At 38.8% G+C, this 16,805-nt stretch overlaps 2 protein-coding genes across 3 annotated transcripts in view; one reads left to right on the forward strand and one right to left on the reverse strand.

Moving 5' to 3' along the window:
• Nucleotides 1-4,141: 4,141 nt before the first annotated feature.
• Nucleotides 4,142-6,282, forward strand: RPS21 (ribosomal protein S21). The gene is made up of 6 exons (XM_074210419.1): nt 4,142-4,235; nt 4,411-4,477; nt 4,604-4,667; nt 5,261-5,332; nt 6,028-6,083; nt 6,178-6,282. The coding sequence occupies exons 2-6, from the start codon at nt 4,428-4,430 to the stop codon at nt 6,185-6,187; spliced, it is 252 nt and encodes an 83-aa protein (XP_074066520.1). The 5' UTR covers nt 4,142-4,235; nt 4,411-4,427; the 3' UTR covers nt 6,188-6,282.
• Nucleotides 6,283-6,390: 108 nt separating this feature from the next.
• Nucleotides 6,391-16,805, reverse strand: part of CABLES2 (Cdk5 and Abl enzyme substrate 2) — a 41,378-nt gene continuing 30,963 nt past the window's right edge. Inside the window, exons 6-10 of one of the 2 annotated variants that reach the window (XM_074210418.1) lie at nt 16,084-16,249; nt 12,539-12,642; nt 10,718-10,824; nt 10,356-10,560; nt 6,391-9,479 (exon numbers count right to left, since the gene is read on the reverse strand). In XM_074210418.1, the coding sequence (XP_074066519.1) occupies nt 9,339-9,479; nt 10,356-10,560; nt 10,718-10,824; nt 12,539-12,642; nt 16,084-16,249 (723 nt within the window). In that variant the 3' untranslated portion in view covers nt 6,391-9,338. The remainder of the gene's footprint in view (nt 9,480-10,355; nt 10,561-10,717; nt 10,825-12,538; nt 12,643-16,083; nt 16,250-16,805) is intronic. The other variant, XM_074210417.1, reaches the window with a different exon arrangement.

The raw sequence follows: 16,805 nt of genomic DNA on the forward strand, positions 1-16,805 counted from the left end.
TCAATGTGTCCAAAACCTTTATCTCTCCTCACTAAATAATCCTCTCCGCCTAACTTCCCAGTTTCTGCTGAGGACACTACCATCCTCCCAACAAGCAGGTGTGCAGTATCTGAGTCATGCTGAGACTCTCCTCTCCCTCACCCTTACCTTTCATATCCACTGAAACTGGGTTCCAGATTAGGACAGAAAAGTTTATGGAAGGTGGGATTTAATCTAAAACTTGAAGGTAGCAGAGAAGCCAGAAGGGAATGAAAATGAGGAGGGGAGAGCATTCCAGACATGAGAATCACATGATGGAGTAGCTCCTGCAATGAACTGTACGGAAGCAATCATCATTGACATGTGTGGAGGAGAGGAAGGTGTGAGAAGACTAGAATGGTAGGAAGTCACCAAACAGGAAGAACTTTTTTTTTCAGGAAGAACTTTAAAAGTCAGAGGATTTTATAGTTATCTCCATGTTACATTAATATTTATTAGATTTAATATTCTTATTATATTTATATAATCTTTCTTTGTAATTGGGTATCTTTGTCCTGGAGCAGTAGGCTTATTTCCTAGGACCATGCTTAAGAGTTGGAAGGCTTTCAGAGGTTATCTAGTCAAAAGCCCTCATTTCAGAGATGAGGTAGTCATTAAAAGATTTGCTTGAGGCCGTAAAGATATTAAATAGCAGAGCTGGGATTTTAAAGCAGATTTCATTTTAAATGAAGTGCTCTTTTCATTCCACCACACTGCCTTCCATTTTGATCTTCTTTTCCCTAATAGGACTTTAAAAAAACCCAAATAATTCTTTTTGCCAGTTTCACCATATTTTGATTTTTGCTACTTGACACATTTTTTTTTCAAGGCAGTGGGGTTAAGTGACTTGCCCAAGTCTACACAGCTAGATCATTATTAAATGTCTGGGGTTAGGTTTGAACTCAGGTCCTCCTGACTCCAGGGCCAATGTTCTTGACATTGTGCTACCTAGGTGCCCTGTACTTGACAATTCTTAAAAGACTATGCCAAATTCTAGTCAACCTTCTTTAGCTGGCTTGCCTACATCTTCTGTACATGTTTGTCTTTATTTTTGTTTTAATTTAAACTGGTGGTGAATTACCTATGTCTCCATATAGTTCTTTAGGCAATTTCCTGAAAGGTGGTAAAGAGGAAGAGTCTGGGTATATTTGGGGTGGACACATCTCTAAATTTATGTCTCGTATTTCTTTTGAACTATTGCAATTCTGCTTTGTCATTGACTATGGTGCCTTCTTTGATGTGGATATGCCATGCTGTGCCAGTGATTCCCATGGCTCACAATCAATTCCAAAGATCTTTGGATAGACATTGAGAGTGTTGTATTCCTTCTTCTGACCTCCATATGAGTGTGAATTCTCTGTAAAATAGTCTTCTACACAAATGTATTTTTGACATTCAGACAATGTGATAATGGAATTGAACTGTCTGTAGTAGTGTCTGAATGCTTGGCCAATTTAGCTCAAGAAAGAACCTCAGAGTTCAGTACCTTATCTTGCTAGGTGATCTTCAGAATCTTCCTAAAACAATTCAAATGGAAAAGATACAGTTCCCTAGCATGGTGCAGAAGTATTTATTATTCAGATTTTACAAGTATCTAACAATGAAATCAGCACAACAGCTCTGTAGACTTCCAGTTTGGTAGGCATTCTAACACCTTTTCTCTTCCACATGTTTCCTTTGGAGCCTCCCAAATACTGAGCTAGTTCTGGCAATATATGGATAAGCCTCTTCATCTATGTGTACATAGATATTTGAAAGTATTCTGCCGGGTGGCGCAGTGGATGGAGTACTGGCCTTGAAGTCAGGAGACCTGAGTTCAAATCCAACCTCAGACACTTAATAATTACCTAGCTGTGTGGCCTTGGATAAGCCACTTAACCCCATTGCTTTTCAAAAAAAAAACACCTTTAAAAAAAAGTATTCTGCCAAGGTAAGTGAACTTATCTATAGCACTAAAAAGTAAACAAGTAATTAAAATGCTTTTCTTCTGACTTGTATTCTCAACATCTAATAAAGAGCACTGAATATATTTGATTCTTTTGGGGGGTGGCATGGAAGGTTTGCAAGGCATTGGGATTAAGTGGTTTGCCCAAGGTCACACAGCTAGGTAATTATTAAGTGTCTGAGATTGAATTTGAACTCTGGTCCTCCTGACTTCAGGGCTACTGCTCGATCTACTGCATCACCTAGCTGCCCCTAAGCATATTTGACTCTTAATAAATGTTGATTTGAATTTTTTTTTAATTAAGAAAACCCTAGTTCTGTTATCTTTGTGAGTTTCATTTTTTCTTTTTTTAAAAGACATTCATAATCCAAATCCTTTATTATACAGATAAGGAAACTAAGATTTATTTCTTCTTCCCCCACTCTATGGTCTAAATTGACCTTGATGTTCCTCTAACATAAATTCCATCTTCCATGTCTATGCCTTTGATTGCCCATTCCACCCCTTCCACTTTTTGTCTTTTTCTTCCTCTTTACTTCATGGAATCCCTCAATTCCTTCAAGACAGCTCAAATAAGACCTTCTTCAGGAAGCCTTTCACCCTTCATCATAGCTCTCCCTCTTTACTATCTCCTATTTATATTTTCTTATATGAAGTGCATGATGTGTTCAGGGAAGACTAACACCTCTGGTATGAAGACTTGCCCAGTTTATCCACTTTTGGTGGTCATCTTTCACTCAACTCTTTACTTTTGGCTCCAAGAAATGGTAACGTACTCAGCAGCCACACAAGGGTGTAAAGCCATCTTGGTAGCTGGGTTAAACCAGGTTGAGGGTAACCAACAAGCTCAAACCTGTCAGTGAATTGAGGGAAAGTATATGATGACTTCCAAAATGGCCTTATGAGAACAATTTGTCCAATATCCATGAAGGCGGTTGAAGTGGGACTGCAGAGTGGTTAGGGTTTGGTCAGACATCAAAGATGCCAAAGTCAACCACTGCATGCTGGGTTAACACCAAGTTGTCCTGACTTTTGTCCTGACTTTGATGACTCTGGAAGACAGGAGTGAGGCCGACAACTTTGTGTAGCTTTTCCTCCCTTAAATCTAATTCACAAACAAGCCATCACCTCCTGATATCATCGTTCCTCCTCAAAAGGGAAGAATAAGGGCGGCTAAGTGGTGCAGCGGATAGAACACCGGCCCTGGAGTCAGGAGTACCTGGGTTCAAATCTGGCCTCTGACACTTAATAATTACCTAGCCCTGTGGCCTTGGGCAAGCCGCTTAACCCCATTGACTAGCAAAAACCTAAAAAAAAAAAATAACAATCATATATACATACCTATGTGTAAATACATATAAATGCAATCATGCCTTTCTTCTCACCTTCCTTCAAGAGCAAAGAGCCTTTGTTTTTTTGGTGTGTGTGTGTGTGTGTTCATATCCTCAGTAACAATTGTGCCACACGTGTATTTAATAATTACCTAATTTATTAATTTTAGTCAAGTAATAAATAATCTTGGCTGTTTTCATAATTGTAAAACGAAGAGGTTGGATTCGCTAATCTCTATGAAGGCTTTCCAACTTTCAGTTTGCAGTTGTTGGAGACCGAGAAGTAAACCGACGAGTCCGGTGTGGCCCCGGTGCCAAGTGCAGCGTGAGGATTGGAGCCCGGGTCTCGCCCTAGCTGCAGCCCGCTCCTCCGGGGCACCACACGCGCCGTGGGCAGCTCACGGCAGCTGGTGAGCGCGTACACCAAGGGGCTTTGCCATGTGGGGGCCACTGCGAGGAATTCAGCGGGGACAGCCGCGGTAACGCACAGCCAAGGCATGACCTCGGTTTCGGGCAGTGTGAATGCCGTTCGCGCACGGGGGGCGGCCGCGGGTGCGGGTCGGAGGGCGCTGGGGGACGCTCCACCCATGGGCAGAATGGGGGAGCACGGCCTCGGGACCTGCGCCAGACGGGTACAAAGCGGGGGGCCAGCAGGGTCGCCGGCAGAAGCCGTCTAGAGGACACGGGGAGCAATTCAGCGGGAAAAGCAAGAGACGGGCAGCGGGGCGCGGGAAACAGAGGACGCAGGGCTCCAGGGCCGCCTGGGGGAAGCGAAGGTGGGCGGGGCGAGGGGAGCCGCGCGGGCTCCGCGCGCAGACTCGGTGCCCCGCCGCGCCGCGCCCCGGAAGTGCTTCCCGCGGCCCCGCCTCCGGCCCCTCTTATCCGCCGCGGGCTCCCGGCCGCCTCCTTTCCCTCTTCCGCCGCCGCCGCGCCTGCACTCGGTGAGGTTTCTCTGCCCGCCCCTCCCCCGCCGTCCCCTCTGAGTCCCGGGCCGGCCCCAGGGCCCGGGGTGGGATTCAGCCGCCGGCCCGGGCCCCCGAGCCCCCGAGCCCCCGGGCCCCGGAGCCGGCCGGCCGGGAGGCCGCCCTCTGCTCACTGCGATCTTCGCCCCCTCAGGCCCCTCGGCTCCCGACATGCAGAACGACGCCGGCGAGTTCGTGGACCTTTACGTGCCGCGGAAATGGTGAGCCAGGGAGGGCCGCGCCCGGGCCCCGTCCCCGCCCTGAGGGAGCGCGGCCCCCCCTTCCCCTCCCCCTCCCCCCCCGGACCCCCGCCCCGAGGGCCCCTGACCGCCGCCTTCTCCCCGCAGCTCTGCCAGCAACAGGATCATCGGGGCCAAGGACCACGCGTCCATCCAGATGAACGTGGCCGAGGTGAGCACGCGGCGCGGCGGGGCGGGGCGGGGCCGGCCGGAGGCGCAGCCGCGGCGCCGCTGACCAGGTCCCCCGGAGGAAGCAGCGCCCAGGGGCGACTGGAGACTCCCAAGGAGGGGTCGTGATGCCAGAACCCGAGTCTGCTGGCTCCTCAGCCCTTCGATGTCGGGCCTGAAGTTTGAGGTCTTGAATCTCCTGACACATGTTGAGAACTAGATTGCAGAGGGCGGTTGATGAGGCAGAAAATTTGGAAATTATTTGTCGTTTTGGGGACGAGTGTATGGAGATGGGCTGTAGCCTAAAAACCCCAGGAATATTGGTGATGGCACCTCCCACCATTTAGCAAAAGTTTAAATGATAGGGAGGTTAAGCCTCCATAAGAAATTGAATAAAGCTCTGAAGGGATATTTCAGCTGAGGTGTAGTATGATGTTGAATATTATTGCTTTGTCCCGGCAATAATATCCTAATACTAAGTCAGGATCCTGCAATGGTTGGGTATACTATTTCCAGATATTAAGTGAACCCCCCCATAAGTTATTAAAATAGAAATTTGTTCTAATTGAAAAGTAAATCATGATTTTTATCTTTTAGGTTGACAAGGTCACCGGCAGATTCAATGGCCAGTTTAAAACATATGCAATTTGTGGAGCAATTCGTAGAATGGTGAGTAGTTTTTCTGTTACATAGGTGACAGATTTGAGAACAGCATTAGCAAGAACATGAGAAAATGTAAAGTAAGTAAGGTTTGAGAATTGTAACATGAATATGACCAGTGGGGTCTATGGGCATTTTGTCTATTTACATTATGCCAAAAAATAGGGGTAAGAGCTCATTAGCTACCAGTCTTGAGTTAGGTAGACAAGATAGCTGTTTTAAACTACTTGAAGGGATTAATATGTGTAAGAGGGGTTAAACAAAGAACAAATTATAAAAACACATTTTAGCTTGATGAAAAGAGAAATTTGCTTAATAGTTATTAGTCAAAATGAGAATGAGCTTCTAAGGAGCTACCTAAGCAGATTACAATGATGGAGACTACAGAAAATTCCCACTTTAGGTATGGTTTAGACTGAATAACATTAAATTAAATCTTGTTCTATTTAACCTGAAAAACCACAGAGCCTTGCAGCTCTAGCCAAAAGGCGCATGCCAAATATATTCTTTTCTCCCTAAAAAAGTCAAAGATACATACTGCCTCTTTTCACATGTAAAAAGCACTCAGCAGTGTGCTGTCCCCCACTTTGTTATAAGGTTGAATATTTTCATAATCTCACTAGATTTCTGGGAAAAGATAATCTTTACAGTTATTCGACTTAGATTTTAAAGTCCTAAATAGCTAATTTAATCTTTTATTTAAGGGAGAATCTGATGACTCTATTCTCCGCCTGGCAAAAAATGATGGTATTGTTTCAAAGTAAGTAGATATGTCATATTTGGATATATACTCTCAATTCCCCCCCTGCTAGGGTTTCATTGTTTTCAATAATTTTTCTTCTTGTTCCCTGTAGGAACTTCTAATTGAAGAAATCTTGTGGAATGTTTTAATAAATCAGAAAAACAGCATGTGTATTGATTCATTTTTGTTAATAGTTTGCTGAATTCAACACTAAAGGGACTAGCATTAAGAACTTTTTTCTTATTAGACATCTCAATTATCACTTCACTTTATATTTTCCTTTGTGAGAGTCAAAAAAATGAGAAAACAAGACATTTTAATTCTTTAAGCAGACACTTATAACATATGTATCAAAAGCAAGTTTTATTTCACAGCATCTCAATTTCACAAATTCATCATCTTACTATTGAAAACACCAATTACAAGTGACTCATACAATGACATTTGAAACTAAATAGTTTACACAAATTTACATTAACCTAGTGCAGTTGTGCTGAAAGAGCAGCACTACATGTTTATGGCCACAAACCCAAATACTTAAGCACAGACAACTCAAATAATCCAACATTTTTTTCCCATAAAAAGGTTTAGGGTTTAATTTTGGTTTAAATATTGGCTTTGTTGCAGTAATTCTGTACTACCACATAGTGGCAGCTTTTATATTACTAAAAAGGATACATTTATCATAACAACGCTTTTGAACCAAATAGGTTATAAAACCAATCTGGCAGCTAAAATTTAAAACTACATATATATATGTACATAACACATACACACACATTTACAATTAAACTTAAATTACTGTATTTGCCAACAGTTTCACTTTTGGCTATACAGAATGTTTAGAGGAAAGTACCTAAAGTATTCATTGTAAACCATAAAGCAAATATTTGGGAATCAGACCCTTACAGTGCTTGTACATATATTTTCTAAATACCCCTTTGAGAAAAGTTTTCAATGGCATGACTGATTTTTAAGAAGACCCCATGCACAGTAGGTGTATATGATTTCAGTTACTGAGGCCAGCTAAACTGAGATGGTAACCTAAGTTCAGACTCTCACACCTTAGTAAAGTGGATAAAGGGACAACCTCATGGGGAAAGTTTTAAGGTGCTTCTAGAAATAGAATTGTTATTGGCTCATTTCAAAACTGAAACACGGGCCTATAAAGATATTTGAGCATAGCATACGTAGTTCAACTTTTGGTAGCTTCCATAATATACTACATTCTGTAAATAATTCCCAAACTATTTTATATTGGGTAGTATATCAGGCAAAGGACAATTTTGATGGACAAGATGATATATTGCATGCCAATGGTTCCCCAACCCTTGCCTCCCCTTGCCTCCCCTAGCAACTGTCCAACTAGTTCCATTACCTGTAAATATGTGGTTAAACAACCTTAATAGAAAATAGAAATCTGATGGTTAAAAAAAAATTAGGTAAATGGACTATTCTGGAATGACATGTTTGAGAAAACTAGGTAGGGAGTGCAAGTCCTGGAGTTCAGAGACAGGTTTGATGGGACCTGGGTTAATTTACCACAATGTGTGGGTAATATTTCCAGAAGCAAACAGCATATGAGAGTCCTAAATTGTTAGGACTAAGAAGATTGGCTGATATTCTGGCCCTGACTGGATTTGATTTCCAGACAGTACAGTCAACATATTAAGTTTTTGCCACAATGAAATATTTCAGGTCTTGTTTATGTCAGCATGCTTTTCAACTATGGTACTCAGCTACATGTTTGTCATGCGAGTTAGTTTTTCAAATACATCTGATAAAGACTGACCTGAATACTGATCATATTTTACATACAAATTCATAAAGTGAATGACCAGTTTACATCACTGGTGTATATACTGTATTAAGACACATCAACTATTTGAAAATTGCAGCAATTAAAATCTTTAACAAAATCATGTACACAACCAGATACCATGTGCACAATATTTAATGTAGCCAAGACAGGAAAGTTTACAGTACTTTTAAGAGTAACTATCCCTCTTTCTCTTCCAGAGCAAGGTATGGTATTCAAGTTGGTCTTAAGTAAATTTCTTAATCAAAAAATAATTTTGTTCTCTTGCAAAAACCAAAATGAACACCAATGTTCTCACAGTATTGCTTAGAAGAAACAAAATCCAAGAATCATCGAGTAATTACTCTAGGACCCAAGTGTTGCAAATTTTATCCAAACATTTGTTTAGTGCTTGAGTTAGGTGACATTTTCCTACCCACTTTTGACAGTATAAGCATTGTACTCAAATCTTACCAATGCCTTTTTGGATATGCAACATGCCAGTTTCAAGAGAAACATCACAGTGGCACGATGTTTGGAAGAACAGAATTTGAGTAAAAAAATATAATAAAAAAATTTAGATTTTGTTTCATTGGCTTAATTTGGTTGCAAAAACTAACTTGACACTTGGGAGAACTGCATGCAGAGTAGTCAAAAAGGTATTTTGCTTTGGGTACTTCAAACAGTGGCCAAGTCCATCTTGAATCGACAGAGTAAAATCACCCTTCCAGTCAATACACTTCTGCAGCAGCTCATAAGAATTGCTTGACTGCAATTGCTTTCATCAGGTATGACTGCATGAGATATTTCCTAAAATTTAACATAAAATCTCAACTATCCCTTTATCTGTGTATTAATGATTAAATAGTTATTTCATCATGTATGAACCAGTTGTTCTAGCTCTAGAAATCCAGATCCCATTGTTAATGCTAACACAGTCATGGAATTCTTTTCTGAATGCAAGGCAAATGCAGGTAAGGATAAAACACTATATAATCTCAGAATTTATAACTTATGCAACAAAAAAGATTCTGGTACCAGACCAGTTTCAGGCACATTAAAAAAAAAAAGTGTGCATTTTGTTCATATAAAAAAAAAAGCAGGAAAAATTTCAAATACCATTTGAAGAATGACATGTTGGAATGGAAGTAATAATGAACAAGTAAAAAAAGTTAAATATCTTTCAAAGGAACAATAGCATAACATCTTCTGAAGGCAAGAATGAACAGCCACAGTGACAACTACATTGCGAATTGCTTGTGCTTTAGTGTCTAAAGGAAATAATCCTTTCTGTGCCAACAAACCTGTTTTCCTTTCACTCATCAAATAATCAACTGTGCCACTATAAGAATGCACATCTTAACTAACTGAAAGTTTTGATGTTAATAAGGGCACAGAAAAGATCAGTGAGAAGTGGAAGTATCTAGCAGCAAAGCATTCTGTAAATCTTGCCAACTGGGAGAACACAGCTTTGGCTAGGACTGCTGGGTGAGCCGTCTATAATGAGGTAAAACTTGGTTTTCAGGAAGGTAAAGGGCTAGTTCCAGAGCCACAAGCACTGTAAATTCAAATCCAATTAGATCTCTTCGATTGAATCGGAATCGTTCTTCTAACTTCTGTATTGAAGAAGGAAAATTTATAAGGTAGAGTGTTATATCCATTTTTTCCCTATCACTGCTCAATTATAACTCACTTTTTTTCAGTATGAAGCAAAAACAAAAATTTTAAAATTGCCTTTATGTCTAAATCTAAGAGATTTTATTCACTGAGTTTTAAAATTTTTCTCCTATTCTTAATTCCCTTTCCCCACCCCCCACAGAAGGCAGTCTGTTAGTCTTTACATTGTTTCCACAGCATACATTGAGCTCAGCCTTTATGTCTAAATGTAAAGGTATTTTTATATTTCTATTAATAACAAACATTTCCAAATTCTGGGAAGAACAATTAGTCAATGCACAAATCATCACCTTCCTTAATTTATGTTGAAGAGGAAAAAGATCTGTTAGCTTAAGTGAGACCATGGTCTAGTTTCCTTCATGGGGAAAAATAGAATCAGTTTTTGTTTATATTTGATCCTTAGTTCTGAATCCTACAATTCTATATCCTTATATGTGAATCTTGAATGGCCTCTCATCTTTCTGTAGCAGTGCAGATTAGAAATTACACCCTACTCAATATGTTACAAGAAGGTATAGGTGAAGTTTAGGAAGTTTGTAGAAGGCATTCAATATAGGGGCGGCTAGGTGGTATAGTGGATAAAGCACCGGCCCTGGAATCAGGAGTACCTGGGTTCAAATCCGGTTTCAGACACTTAATAATTACCTAGCTGTGTGGCCTTGGGCAAGCCACTTAACCCTGTTTGCCTTGCAAAAACCCTAAAAAAAAAAAGCATTCAATATGATCTGACTACAAGGAGTGAAAGCTGGAACTGTCAACAGTCTTGGTATACTTCACACTATTCTATGAAAAAAGCAGAATTCTTTTATACTTACATCAATAAGTTGCTTGACTTCATTTTTCCTGAGGTCGCTGCTGATCTTTGCTGCAAGGAGCACACAAGCACCAGCACACAGTTTTCGGTTCTGTTTGTTTAGCTTGCCTTGTAAGACAAGCTTCTCAAAGTAAACATAAGCCATTGACACGGTAACTGGTTCGAGGTTGCATTCTTCAGAGAGATTCCTCATTTCCCGTTTTAGGCTGTGAGTAAACAAAAACCAAATCATGTTCTTAGTCATAAGGCAACCTGGATCCTAATAGTCTTACAGACTAAGCAGTTTTAGAAACAAGTGGGAGATAATTACCTTCCCACAAATTCAGATGACTGCTTGCCCAGCTTTACTCATGCTTTTCTTACCTTCTAATTTTACTCAACGTAAGCTTGATGTGAGGAAACTTCTCTTTAAAAGTTTCATTCATGTCCTTTTTAAGGTCTGAAGGCTTCACATATTCTATCACGGTGGTCTGAAATAGAAAAGTGTTAGGCACTTTCATATTTGAGCATTACACTACTTCAAAACCAGTTTACCCTCAAACCCCATTTTGGTACCTCCTGCTAAAACGATTATAGATTCAGCCTTCAGTGTCAAAATGAAATATTTCACTGGTGAGTTGTTTTCAATGCCAATACTTGTTAACAGCCAGGTTTATGCAAATAAATCTGGACCATTTTCAATACCTTAAAATTCTTTATAGAAAACAGTTTTGGGAGATTTAACAAAATGAATAAAACCTTATAATAAAGTACTGAAGCAGGGTACAGAATATAGAATTATGTACGAGTTTTGTGTTGCTTAGGGGTTACATAATTGAATAAAAAAAGGTTGACTAGCTGTTTCCAGACTGCTGAAAAGGCACAAGGATTCCACTAATTTTTGTTACTTAAAATCAATCTTGTTTTCTCTGAAACAAGCTTCTTAGCATTTTTCTAGTTGCTAAGCTATTAATCTGAGGTTTTAAATAGGAATCATTTATCCAAAATGAATACAACTTAAACATCTGTGGCCATTAGTCAATAAGCATTTATTGAATGCTTACAAGGTACCAGAAACTGTTCTGAACACTAAGGATTCAAAGAAAGGAAAAAACAAAACAACAAGAAGTCCCTGTTCTCAAGGAGCCTACTGACAGAGACAATATGTAAACAACTATGTACAAACAAGATATAAAAAGATGAATGAAGATCAGAGAAAGCAGAAGCATTAAGGAGGATTGAGAAAGCCTTGTAGAAGGTGGAATTTAAGCCAGAAAGCCAGGGATGAAGGAAAGAATTTTAATCATGGTTACAGGCCAGTGAAAATGCAAGGAGTGGGGAGAGGTCATGTTCAAGGAATAGCAAAGAGGCCCAGTATTACTGGACTATTCATTAGGGTGTATGTGGAGAACAGTGAAGGTAAGAAAGGAAAGCCTGGAAAAGTAGGAGGGGGCCAAATTATGAAGGGCTTTGAATATCAAACAGGATTATATATCTGTTCAAATAGGCGGGGGAGGTTAGAAGTGTAACAAGGTCAGACTTGCATTTAGGAAGATCAATTTGACAATAGAGTGAAGAATGGACTAGGGTGAGGAGAGACACTTGAGACTGGGAGATGGACCAGCAGGTTATTTCAATAATCCAGGTATAAGGTTACAGAAGGCCTGGGTGATAACAGTGTCAGAAGAGAAGAGGGTCTAGAATGAGAGACATTACCATGGTAAAATTGACAGGCCCTGGCAAATGAGTGGATATAAGGGATGAGTAAGGAGTCAAGGATGACACCTATGTGGAAACTTAAATGATTGGGAAGGTGGTGGTGGCCTCAATAGTAATAGAGATCTAATCCTAGAAGAATGAACCATTTAACCTTAATATTGCTTCCAATTTTAAAGAGTAATGTATTCTTTTCTTCATATATAGACCTATTAGAATCCACTGCTGTCAAATGTCTTTTGTAACATAATCTATGTCCCACTAATATTCCTAAACACAGATGCTCAAAAGTTTTTTACTAATCTCATTCTGTAGTGTTGTATGTTGTTTTCAGTCAAAATTAAATTAAGCAACTTTTTAAAAAAATAAAATGAACATCCTAGCATCTTGATTGATTACACAATCTGCCACTGAATCAATTCTTTAGTAAATGTTAGACAAAGAAAAAGTATTCCTATTCAATTTTTGTATGCTTTGTTGTTTTCTTACCATATATGATGCAAAGATAAGAACACGCTTGTGTTTCCCACAGGGCCATTGAGGATCATCAAGGAGATTAGGATTATATTCTATTGAATCACCTGTCTCACTCCCTAGAAAGACAAACAATAGCATGAGGTATATGATTTTAGTCAGAAATTGTTCTCAGATAAAAAGCACCCAGCAAATGTTTATTTTATTTTATTTTTTGGCCCCCAAATCACTGACTTCAGTTTCAGTGTTTTGTTGCCCTTTACACATCTCTAACAAGATAGTACATACAAGTGGATAGAGTACTAGACTTGAAATAAGGAAGACCTAAGTTGAAATACTGCTTTAGATACTTAGCATCTGGGTGACCTTGGATAAATCTCAACTTCTGTCTGTTCAGTTTCTCATTTACAAAATATGCTACCTCACAGGTTGTTTTTAAGATCACATAAGATAATGTGAAAGGATTTGTAAACCTTAAGTTGCTATATAAGTCATACTAATGATAATAATAACAATATTAATATGATGATAAAAGAAAAGTTGTTTATAAGGAACAGGAAAGGATATCAGATTTACTGGTTCCTACTTCTACTGAGGACAGGAAAAGCAAAAGTGTATCTACTGAGGCCATTCACTTGAGAATTTCATCTTATTTCCTTCTCATCTCACATCACTCAGATATGTTTTACTATCATCCCTTCCTTTAAAGCCTTGTCTCTGCCAAGGCTAACCTGTACAAGTGATACTCTGTTCCATCTTGTCAACAGATTGCCTCCTCTGTCATACCTATTCTTTCACTTATCTTCACTCTCTTCCTGTCTACTGGCTGCTTCCCTACTGCCTACAAATTTGCTAATGTCTCTCCCTCAAAAATCCTCCCTTGTTCCATCTATCCCCATCAGTTATTGTCCCATATCTCTTCTTCCTTCTATGATTAAACTTCTTGATGCCATTTACAATTGGGGCCTCCACTACCTTTCCTCTTATACTTTTCTTAACTTTATACAGTCTAGCTTCTGATCTCATTATTTAACCAAAACTGCTTTCTTTACATCTATTAATAATATCTACATTAATATTAATCATCTTAATTGTCAAATCTCATAGCCTTTTCTCAATCTTCATGTTTCCTGACCTCTCTACAGTCTTTTCCATTGTCAATCACTTGCTTTTCCTTAATACCACATTCTCTCTAGGTTTTCATGACATCATTCTCTCCTGCTTTGCATACTGTTTATCTGACCACTCCTCAGTCTTCTTTGCCAAATCTTCTTCCAAGAAACACTTGCTTGCAAATGGGTGTCTGCAGGGCTCTCTTATGGGCTCTCTTCTCTTCTCCCTTTATACTATTTGATTTGGTGATTTCATCTCCTCTCATGGATTCAATGACCATTTCTGTGCTGATAATTCTTAAATCTATCCAGCTTTAAATTCTCTGCTGACCTTAACATGTATAAAAAAGTCATTATCTCTACCCTCAAATTCTTCTAATGTTGAGGATACTGTCATCCTTCCATTCACCTTAAGCTTTCACTCTAGGTGTCAGAATTCCTTCCTTTACTTTCTCTTAGTTATTCTATGTGTTGCTAAGGCCTGTCATCTCTTTGTACCATATTGCCCATTTATCCCTTTTTCTCCTCTGACACTGTCTCTCCTCTGGCTCAGATCCTCATGACCTCAGACCTGAGACTACCCTAACAGCCTGCTAGTTGGTCTTTATGGCATAAGGGATCTTTCTAAAGTGAAGTTTGCTCCTGCCATCATCCCTCTACACTCATACTCCAGTGGCTCTCTATCTTCTCCAGGATCAAATACAAAATGCTCTGGCAATTTTTTACATTTTCCCAATTCTCCACTCCTTCCCTACTCTTTGACCTAGTAGCACTGGCTTTCTTGAAGCTGTTGTTTCTTAAATAAAACATTCCATCTCCTGAACCCTTGCATTTTCACTGGCTGTTCTCCATGCACCAAATATGCTCCCCTTCTTTACTATTGTTTCAAAGCTTCCAAAAAGTCCCAGTTAAAATTTAATGCTTTGTAGAAATCTTTTCCTGATCTCTCTTAATTCCAGTGCTTTTCTCTGTGGAGTTTTATTTCCAATTTATCCTCTATCAAGCTTTTATTGAACATAGTTGTTTGGGCTCTTTCATTGTCAACTAGAACTTCATCCCTCTGAAATGGGATGTGTGTTTCCAGCAGGTGGACATAAATGCATATGTGTGTTAGTTTGGGATGGAAATTGTTTTTCTACCTAAAATTGAATTTGCACATTTTTTCCCTGTAAAGTAAAAATGGCAGCCATAGTTTCTACTAATGAAATTCTCAAACATTTGTTACAATAAATGCTGCACTTAAGATGATAATTAATGCAAATTGGAGAATCAGTATATGAACATACACATAAAACATTCACATTTCCTTTTTGAATATTTTTTATTAGCTTTCAGTTTTGTTTTTGCTTATTCTATTTTTCTTTTTGTTGATAGAAGTTAAATTTTGTCAAAAATGAGTGTTAACAAAACTATACAACTATAAAATGCATTATGTCACTGAAGCTACTTGGTGAAGCAGCACTCTCAACAAATGGGTAATTTTTAAAGTGGGTTGTCCTTTTGTGAGATTTAAGATGGAATGAAATACTCTGAGGTAAATTTAGTCCTAAATTCAAATACTAAAAACAATAAATGTGTTGTTGTGTACCTGCAAGTTTACTAAAAATTCTAAGATAATTATCCCACATTTGATTTAAAAAAATTTATTCTTGGCCAACTTTAGTTTCTCTTAAGCCTTTATGAATCTGCTTTCTCCATTTCTTCCAGTATTCTTTCTGAGTCTGTGTCCCTGCATATTAACACTAGTTTTAAATTGGCTTAATTTTAGCTACTAGTTGGGTCATTATTGCTGGCCTGCTAAATCTAAGTAGAAAATATACTCTATTAGATTCCCTTTACTTTTTTCAGTCTTTTTCCTCTTCAATCCATGTGCTAAAATGATATTCTGAAAGTATAGATCTGATGACCGTGTCATGCTCAAAAAGCTCTAGGGGTACTCTTGTAGCTTCTAGGATCAAACACAAGCTCTTCTGTTTTCCATTTAAAGTCCTTCACAATGGAGTCACAGCCTTCCTTTCCATGTTTATTACACAGTGCCTTCCTTTTTCCATTCAAGAATTTGGCTAAATGGGCTTTTCTTGCTATCCCTCAAACATGATCCTGTTTCCCTCCTTGGTACCTTTGCCCAGGCTGCTCACTTCTCCCTTAGAACTCTTGATTCTTTCAAAGCTCAACTGAAGTGCCACTATGAGACTTTTCCTTATTCCTTCCAACTGTTATTTCCTCCCTGTCAGAAATTATTTCCTATATATCAATTTGAGTGTATACGTATTTCTCCTGATAGAATGTAAATGCTCTGAGAGCAGATATTGCTTTTGTTTTTGTTATCTCAGTTCTGGACACATAAGTTCTTAAGTGAGTCCTTGTACATTAATTAAGAAAATTAAAGATTAAGAAAAGAATTAAAGATTAAGATTAAAGAAAATCTTATGATATAAAACTTCTCACCTAATTCTGCACCCGATGGCACAGATTTAGTTGGTGCAGATTTGTATCTTGACCCGGGCAAAGTCCGAGGAACACTGGATCGAGGCTGAGATGCTGCAGTGTGAGTTTCACTCTTATGTGTGACAAGGGCATTTGTAGGATACAAAAATTTTGCATAAGATACTACCTGAAAAACAAGTCCACATTGTTCAATATTACTTTTCTTCCTTTGGCTGAATTAGACCAAAAACAAACAGCTCCCCCAAGCCAAGATTCTGGAGGCTTTACTAAATATTGAATACAAAAACGAACCCCTTCCCAACTGCTTATTCAGAATGAGAAAGAATCATGTTCATAGACTCTTTTCAACTCTAAATTTATTTCCTTTTACTCCCATTAGTAGGCTAGATTGATCCTAAAATCAGCATATGAATAAAGTTCATTCCTTCATCCTAAGAGTATGTGTTTATATAGGATACCACTATTTTGATAATCTGCAATATTCTATCTTGCCCACTGAACTATCTTTTCAACATTCATGCCTTCAACTATCCTCCTTGAAGGCATCATATAATATAATCAAACTGAAAAGGATTAGTGCTGTGTAATATAAGAGATTTAAGACACATTTTTTCAAATAAGAGACAATATGCTAATATGCCATTTTCATTTATGTTAAAGTAGCTAGCTTAAATTTCAGCTAATTTAGAAAAATAAAATCAGAAGTATAAATGGTAACATAA

The sequence above is a fragment of the Macrotis lagotis genome, chromosome 1 (assembly GCF_037893015.1).
Source record: "Macrotis lagotis isolate mMagLag1 chromosome 1, bilby.v1.9.chrom.fasta, whole genome shotgun sequence".
Lineage (NCBI taxonomy): Eukaryota > Metazoa > Chordata > Mammalia > Peramelemorphia > Peramelidae > Macrotis > Macrotis lagotis.